An 8593-nucleotide genomic window follows, 5' to 3' on the forward strand; every position below is an offset into this window, starting at 1 on the left:
CCAGTACGGACGACCCGCACGCGTGGAAAGTGACAGCTCAAACTCTCCACCAATGGGTCAGGCCATCACTAGGCCCACCCAGCACGCTATATAAGGGGAGAGGACAGCTCTCCCCCAAGGTACGTCACATCCTTACCTAACCCTGCCACCCTCAGTACGGACTCTGACTTGATCGTCGGAGTGTCCTTGCAGGTGGCCACTCCCTCATTCCGTTCGCTCTCCGACGTTACCAGCACTCGCTCCGCGCTCGCTCGGAACCTCTCATCATCTCCTTATCACCTTCTGTCGACAACCCGATCACCCAAAAACCCCAGATAACGAACAACTTTCATCCTCAAAGTTGTGTTGTTCTTTATTCCTTTTTTCTTTGCGCACTCCAGTTGTGTTGCAAGAAGAAAAATATCACCAAAGTTGTATAGATTATCTATGTCACTGCTTTAATTTGATTATGTGAGGATGTAAAATGATTCTAATATAATTGTATATTGCCATTTTCAATAAAAGTTTTTTGGTTTTAATTAGTTCCCCAAGCATATAATAACTACCCTTCCAATCACATGCTCTTGTAGCAAAAATTATTACTATCATAAACAACCATCATAATAAAATTCATATACACATAACACATAGTATTCACCAAATCCTTGTCTTGCAAACTACTTCATATATATAATTACATAACAAAAACTACTCACATGAAAAGTTGTCTTCTTATAAAAATGATAATAAAAAATTATTAAATAATAACTTAATTAAATATATCAAATTATCTAACAGTTTTCGTTTATGGCATATGCAAAAAGACAATTCATGTGAGTAGTCATTTAATATACAGAAATTGGAAGGGCACAAAGAGGACTAAGTCTCTTCAATGTTATTCCATACTGCTCAGTCATGTCAAGACTTTCAGGGGTGACACCCTCTGGAAGTTTCCATTCAAATGAATGGACCAAGGCAGCCACCGCCAAAGTAATCATCCTGTTGGCAAGGGCCAATCCAGGGCAGATCCTTCTTCCGGCGCCAAATGGCAAGAACTCGAAATCCCTCCCTTTGAAATCTATTTTCGACCCGAGAAATCTCTCGGGCTGAAAAACCATTGGATCATCCCAGAACTGAGGGTCTCTTCCTATAGACCATGCATTGATGAGAACTTGGTCACCCTTGTGAATGGTGTAGCCACCTACTTCGACGTCGTTTCCGGCGACATAAGGCAAGAGAAGGGGCACTGGTGGATGAAGCCTTAGAGTTTCTTTGACTATTGCTTGGATGTATTCAAGTTTAGGGATGTCTGATTCCTTGACTTCATTGTTGGTGGTTCCAATTACTTGGTTGAGTTCCTTTCTTGCTTTTTGCATTGTTTCTGGGTTGTGTAGAAGCTCTGCCATTGCCCATTCTATTGTTGATCCTGAAGTGTCACTTCCCGCAATGAACAAATCCTGTTTAATTTGGTGTTACATTTTTTATTACCGCATCCATGATCTTTTTAATTTTGTGGTTGTAGAAAACGACGAAGAATAATATTGTCAATGATATTTATTGTTGTTGAAAAAATAGCAAAAAGAACTTGTTTTCAACCATCTGCACAACGTTTATTAGTTGGAGAACACTTGGATAAAGATATTAAAAATGCCTTTTTTTCAAAGGCGTTTACAAGTGTTATGATATTATTGGACATCTTTATTAAATTAGTTAATAATTTATTTTTTAATAAACCAAAACAAAATCGGTTTATTATAACAATAATAATAAATCCCGTTGTTTGCACTATTATTATTTGACTTGATTTGATCCTAGATTCATGTTTAAATTTTTTGATAAAAAGATAAATATATTCTTAATTTTTGTTTTAAAAAAAAAACTATGATCCAGTGAGTTATGTAAATTAGTCAGTTAGATCGGATCTGATAATAATTAGGTTTATTGTTATTGTTACAAAAAAATCAACTTTATTTTAGTTTTTTAAAAAATTTAAAAATAATTGATTTATTAATATATCCAATAATAATACGACATATAAATATTTTTACAAAAAAATTTTTTACGGGTCTTTATCAAAATCCTACTTATTATTTATTTTGTTTAGTCTCACTCAAAAGTTTACGTTAATTTGTAATACATCATGGGGGTTGGACCAAATCTAACCTCCTCTATTATCTTTACTCTTAGATATTAGAAAAACCACTCCCAACAACCAAATCTAACCTCCTCTATTATCTTTACTCTTAGATATTAGAAAAACCACTCCCAACAAGAAACCTGATGAAAAGATTATTGATGGCAATGATGACGACCTGCTTTGACTGATTTTATATAAAATAACATAGTTATGTATATAATAAGATAAAGGAGAAAGTTACGTCGTCAATGAGTAATAGCTCAAATGTCATCGTCTCCACATACTCAATTAAGAATTGAGGTTGTGAATTCGAGTCTCATATCTTTGGTAAAAAAAAAAGGAGAAAGTTACGTCTTTGGCCAGAATTAAGCCGCGTAGTTTCCGATTTGGTAATAAGTAGAATTCTTTGAAATTTATATCAAGAGTTAATAGAATATTTGTACAATGTACATAATAAAAGTTTAGAAAATATTAGAGATATAATTATTAATGTTACATTTTTTCATCGGCTGAATTTTTTGGGATGAATGATATCATGACATGGTATTAGAGTTCTAGATTCGAAAGGTCAAGAATTCGATCTTTGGTGAACTAAAAAATGATGTTTATTATCTCTAATACTCGAATAGTTATAAGTCATTGTCTCCCTAGCAGAGAACTCAATTTATATATATTCTAACATTATTTTTAGTTCTTTAGTCCCTATTAAAAATATTTTAGTACTTAACAAAATCAAATTAAATACTGATGAGCAAAGCTGCAAAGGAGATAGAATACGAATAATTTTGTTGAATAATACTTATATAACCTTAGAGATATTTTTTGTTGTTGTGATATATAATAAAATAAAAAAGAAAAAAGAATGAGATTGATTACCAACAGCATAGGCTTGATGTTATCGATAGTGAGAGGATCGGAATCCTCGCTATCATCGTGTTGGTGGTGCTGGCAATGATCAAGTAACACATCCAAGAAGTCATCACCACGCGCAGCGCAAGTGTCTCTGTAGCTCACGCGCTTCCCTATCATTTCATCGAACAGTTTATGAATCCTCAAATATGAAACTCTCACGTGCCGCTTTATTCCCTGCAAGTCCAACCACTTCACCGCCGGAAAATAATCCGACGCGTTCACCTTCCCGGCGTCCTCCATGATCCGCCACACCACCTCCTTGAACTCCCCCGCGCTCTTGAACTCCGGGTCCACCACGTCCTCCGAGAACACCGTGTTCGACACAAGGTTCAGCATGGTGGCGAAGGCCAGATCCCCGATGTTCACTGGCGTTCTTGCGGCAGATTTCTGGTGGAGGTGTTGCACGAGCTGCTGCACCTTGTGCTGCCGGAGGTGCTGGAGAAGGTCGAGGCGCTGGGCGGTGAAGATCTTCGTCGTGCATAGACGGCGCCGGCTGCGCCACCTTGGACCGCCGGGGGACCAGGCCAGGGTGTCGAGGACGTTGGGCTGAGCGGTGATGGCGTCCGGGATTGGGCGGTCGGAGAAGGAGCTATCGTGCTTTTGGAGGATTTCTTGGGCGGCGGAGGGCGAGGAGGCGATGACAACGGTGACGGAGCCTAGTTGAAGAGACATGAGGGGGCCGTAGGTTTTGGAAAGAGTGGAGAGAGTGGCGTGTGGTTTTGGGCCGAGTTGGTGGAGGTTTCCGATGATAGGTAGGCCGGGTGGACCAGGTGGGCGATTCTTTTGTCTGCGGCGGAGGATGATGGTGGGGAGTAGAGAGAGTGTGATAAGTAAGAGCAAGATGTGGAGCTCCATACTCAATTCTATATTGTGGGATCCCAGCCAGTTTCTTGTTGCTTCCTTAATATACTTGTACATACAGTAGAAAGATGTCGATAGTTTTTTATGGAATTAATAATTGAGGATGGTTAAATAATTTAATAAATTTAATTAAATTATTATTTAATAAGTTTTAATTATTAATTTTATATATTTGAATTTTTACCTGTATATAAAATTAGGATTATGATACGTGTATACTAAAATTAGTCATCAAAGTCAGTTATTAGTATAAAAAAAATGTTGAAATATAAATATATATTGAAAATAAATTAAACTACACATGTATTTATACATAAATATATTGGTGGCTGATTTTAATAACTAATTTTGGTGTGTAAATAGCATTTTCCATAAAACTATAAAGTTGTTAATGTACTCTTTGTTAGTGCTCTGTTAGGGTTTTACCAGTGCTCTGCTAGGGTTTTATCAGTACTCTGTTTAGAGTTTGGATTTTTTTAACCTCTTTTTTATTTTTCTATTTCTATCTTCTTCTTCGATTACAATAATTTGTACTTCTACTTTTCGTTACCTTATAATCAACTTTTCCTCAATTAGCATTCTCAATCCAATATGAATTTTGGTGAAGGGAGAAACTCTAAAATTGATCTAGGTAGTGAGGAGGATGAGAAGGATATTGTGGTATTGGAAATGGAAGATTATTCTCAGGAGTTGGAGGCTTGTATTAAGAGTCTCTAGGGAAGACTCTTTGCAGATAAGGTGTTTTCAATTGGCACAATTAACAATACCCTAAGGGTGATATAGGGTAAACCGGAGGGGTTCTAATCGATTGAGAGAGGTCCTAATCAATTCTAATTCTTCTTTGAGAATGATCTTGATGTTCTTAGAAGTTAAGAAGGATCTCCTTGACTCTTTAAGGATTATATCTTGCATGTGAGAAGATGGGTTGAATCGGATGAACAGGACCAGAAAAGCATTACTTGTTTTCCAATCTGATCCAATTCTGGTGTCTGTCTGAGCAGTTCAAAACTATTCAGGTTGGAAAAAGACTCGGGGAGAAAATTAGAGAGGTGATAGACATTGGTTTTTTCTCTGTTCGTGGAAGAGAATCTCGAATTCTCAAGACCAAAGTCTGGCTGGATGGTGATAAAAGGGTGAAAGACAGCATTCGTATGGCTGAACTGAATGGTAAGGTGCTGAAAATTGGATTGCGATACGAGAGGATTGAAATTTTCTGTACCTACTGTGCTCATTTAGGACATGATTCCAAACACTGTTCTAAATTCATGAAGGATTCATCAGCGGGCGTTATTAAACAGGATCGTATTGGCGAGTGGGTTAAAGCAGATCAAGTGGGCAAGAGGATCGAATATGGAGGAACTGGTTATAACTACAGCTTCAATAACTCAAACTCAAGCACTTCTCAACTGAGAAAAAAGCCATCCCTAAACTGGTTGATAGATAATTTTGCCAGCTTGAGTGTCAAAGGGACAAAAAATAACTCTATGGAGACATCTGGAGGTAATAAGGAGGATGATAATTTTTCGGAAGTGATTTGGTAGTCAATTGAGAAGACTAGTGAGGCGTTAGTCCTGCAAGATGTTACTAGTACTATGAACACTGATGGATCTGTCCCACAAAACTTACCTAATAAAGTAATGACTAGCAGGAGTTCTAAGTGGAAACAACTTGCTAGACAAGGGACTAATTAAAGTAAGCTGTTTGGAGAAATAAAAAGAAGAAATCAAGGGAAGGAAAATAAAAATGAGGCTAAGAAGATCTGTATAGTTGATGATATGATTGCTGAAAGGAGGGTGGAGGGTGCCAGCCGTTCAATGGCACCCGAAGAGATATGAAACTCATTACGTGGAATTATCGGGGTTTGGGGAGACCCCTGACAATCCACAATCTCAAAGGAATGTCACAATCCTACTCCCTCGAGATGGTTTTTCTACGCGAAAATAAAAACCAATCTCGACAAGTGAAAATGAAGTTAAGGTCATGTGGTTTTACAAATTGAAAGATTATTGATCTAGTGGGTAGCGTCGGAGGCTTAGCACTAGCTTGGAGGGACAATGTGGTAGTGCAAATAATTGATAGTTCAGATTTTTTCATCGTGGCTTTGGTGAAAGACACATCAGTTAATGTGGAATGGAATCTTGTTGATGTTAATTTCAGCAGCCATGAATAGATCCGTTCAACACAATTTCAAGAGGTGCCAGCAATCTTATAGCAGCAACAAGGTAACTCATGTATTTTGGGAGACTTTAATGCTATTGTTGATCAAAGTAAAAAAAATAGAGGTAGTCTTAAATTACAATCTTCTATAGCAGATTTTAATTATTTTATTGGTAATAATGCTTTACTTAACTTGGGAATAATTGGTAGACCTTTCACTTAGAGTAATAGGCGGAGAGCAGGGAAATTGATTCAAGAACTATTGGATAGAATATTAGTGGGAGAAATATGACTGCAACTGTTCCCTAATCCAGCAGTTCTTAGATTGTCTGAGACGGGTTCAAACCATGCCCCTCTCCTTTTTTACACTAATCCACAAACTGAATGTTCAAAAAGAAGATTTAAATTTCATCTTTTGATTAGTGAGATTTGGAACACAGAAATTGAAGGCTTCCCCATATTTTGACTAGCTCAAAAGCTTAAATTCGTTCGACATCGGTTGGTCATATGGCAGAGGAGTAGTCTTTCAAACTCTAAAAAATAGATTGATGAAATTACAGGACAGCTAGAAGAAATGAGGGCATCATGTTTAATGGGAGGTCCTGAAATCATGAAACTTGAGCAAAAATTAGAGAGGGCTTATGGTATGCGAAATTGTTACTCAGGTTGTGAATTGTTGTTTGGAATTGATTCCTTGGCAATGGCACCAAAAACGGATGCACAAAACCATGGTCTAAACATATCTTCACAACTTCGCATAACTGACCAGCAAGTGCACTGGGTCGTCCAAGTAATACCTTACGTGAGTAAGGGTCGAATCCCACGGAGATTGTTGGTATGAAGCAAGCTATGGTCACCTTGTAAATCTCAGTCAGGCGGATATAAAATAGTAATGGTGTTTTCGAATAATAAATAATAGAATAGGGGTAGAGGTACTTATGTAAATCATTGGTGAGAATTTCAGATAAGCGTATGGAGATGCATTTGTTCCTCTGAATCTCTGCTTTCCTGCTATCTTCATCCAATCAGTCTTATTCCTTTCCATGGCTGGCTTTATGCAAGGGCATCACCGTTGTCAGTGGCTACATCCCTTCCTCTCAGTGAATAATATGCTAACATGCTTTGTCACAGCACGGCTATTCATCTGTCGGTTCTCGATCATGTCGGAATAGAATCCATTGATTCTTTTGCGTCTGTCACTAACGCCCCACAATCGCGAGTTTGAAGCTCGTCACAGTCATTCAATCATTGAATCCTACTCGGAATACCACAGACAAGGTTTAGACTTTCCGGATTCTCTTGAATGCCGCCATCATTCTAGCTTACGCCACGAAGATTCTGGTTAGGAGATCTAAAAGATATTCATTCTAGCTTATTTCATGTAGAACGGAAGTGTTTGTCAGGCACGTGTTCATAGGGGAGAATGGTGATGAGCGTCACACATAATCATCACCTTCATCACGTTCTTGGGTGCGAATGGATATCTTAGAAGCGAAATAAGATGAATTGAATAGAAAACAGTAGTACTTTGCATTAATCTTTGAGGAACAGCAGAGCTCCACACCTTAATCTATGGAGTGCAGAAACTCTACCGTTGAAAATACATAAGTGAAGGTCTAGGCATGGCCGAGATGGCCAGCCCCCTAAAACGTGATCAACAGTCTCCTAAGATGAACGATGGATTAAAACTGAGACCAAAGATGTCTAATACAATAGTAAAAGGTCCTATTTATAATAAACTAGTCACTAGGGTTTACATGAGCAAGTAATTGATGCATAAATTCACTTCCGGGGCCCACTTGGTGTGTGCTTGGGCTGAGCTTTAAGTGGTGCACGTGCAGAGGCCATTTGTGGAGTTGAACACCAGGTTTTGATCCATTTCTGGCGTTCAACTCTGGTTTTGGATCCTTTTCTGGCGCTGGACGCCAGTTTTGGGCGGAAGGCTGGCATTGAACGCCAGTTTACGTCGTCTATTCTTGGCCAAAGTATGGACTATTATATATTGCGGGAAAGCCCTGGATGTCTACTTTCCAACGCAATTGGAAGCGCGCCATTTCGATTTCTGTAGCTCCAAAAAATCCATTTTGAGTGAAGGGAGGTCAGAATCCAACAGCATCAGCAGTCCTTCTTCAACCTCTGAATCTGATTTCTGCTCAAGTCCCTCAATTTCAGCCAAAAAATACCTGAAATCACAGAAAAACACACAATCTCATAGTAAAGTCCAGAAATGTGAATTTAACATAAAAACTAATGAAAACATCCCTAAAAGTAACTAGATCCTACTAAAAACATACTAAAAATAATGCCAAAAAGCGTATAAATTATCCGCTCATCACAACACCAAACTTAAATTGTTGCTTGTCCCCAAGCAACTGAAAATCAAATAGGATAAAAAGAAGAGAATATACTATAAATCCCAAACTATCAATGAAACATAGCTCCAATCAAATGAGCGGGACTTATAGCTTTTTGCCTCTTGAATAGTTTTGGCATCTCACTTTATCCATTGAGGTTCAGAATGATTGGCATCTATAGGAACTCAGAGTT

General features: G+C 38.1%; 1 protein-coding gene across 1 annotated transcript; it reads right to left on the bottom strand.

Moving 5' to 3' along the window:
• Positions 1 to 748: 748 nt before the first annotated feature.
• On the bottom strand, positions 749 to 3946 carry LOC107619366 (geraniol 8-hydroxylase). The gene is made up of 2 exons (XM_016321637.3): positions 2993 to 3946; positions 749 to 1436 (listed from the first exon to the last, which is right to left on the bottom strand). Exons 1-2 carry the CDS (start codon positions 3944 to 3946, stop codon positions 825 to 827), a joined length of 1566 nt encoding a protein of 521 aa, XP_016177123.2. The 3' UTR covers positions 749 to 824.
• Between the last annotated feature and the right edge of the window lie 4647 nt (positions 3947 to 8593).

The sequence above is a fragment of the Arachis ipaensis genome, chromosome B9, assembly GCF_059453495.1.
Source record: "Arachis ipaensis isolate K30076 ecotype BB chromosome B9, ASM5945349v1, whole genome shotgun sequence".
NCBI lineage: Eukaryota > Viridiplantae > Streptophyta > Magnoliopsida > Fabales > Fabaceae > Arachis > Arachis ipaensis.

Coding starts and splice junctions, on each gene's coding strand:
- LOC107619366 (XM_016321637.3), bottom strand. CDS start 3,946: ATGTACAAGTATATTAAGGAAGCAACAAGAAACTGGCTGGGATCCCAC. Junction 1,437..2,992: donor ACATCAAGCCTATGCTGTTG/GTAATCAATCTC, acceptor CAAATTAAACAG/GATTTGTTCATTGCGGGAAG.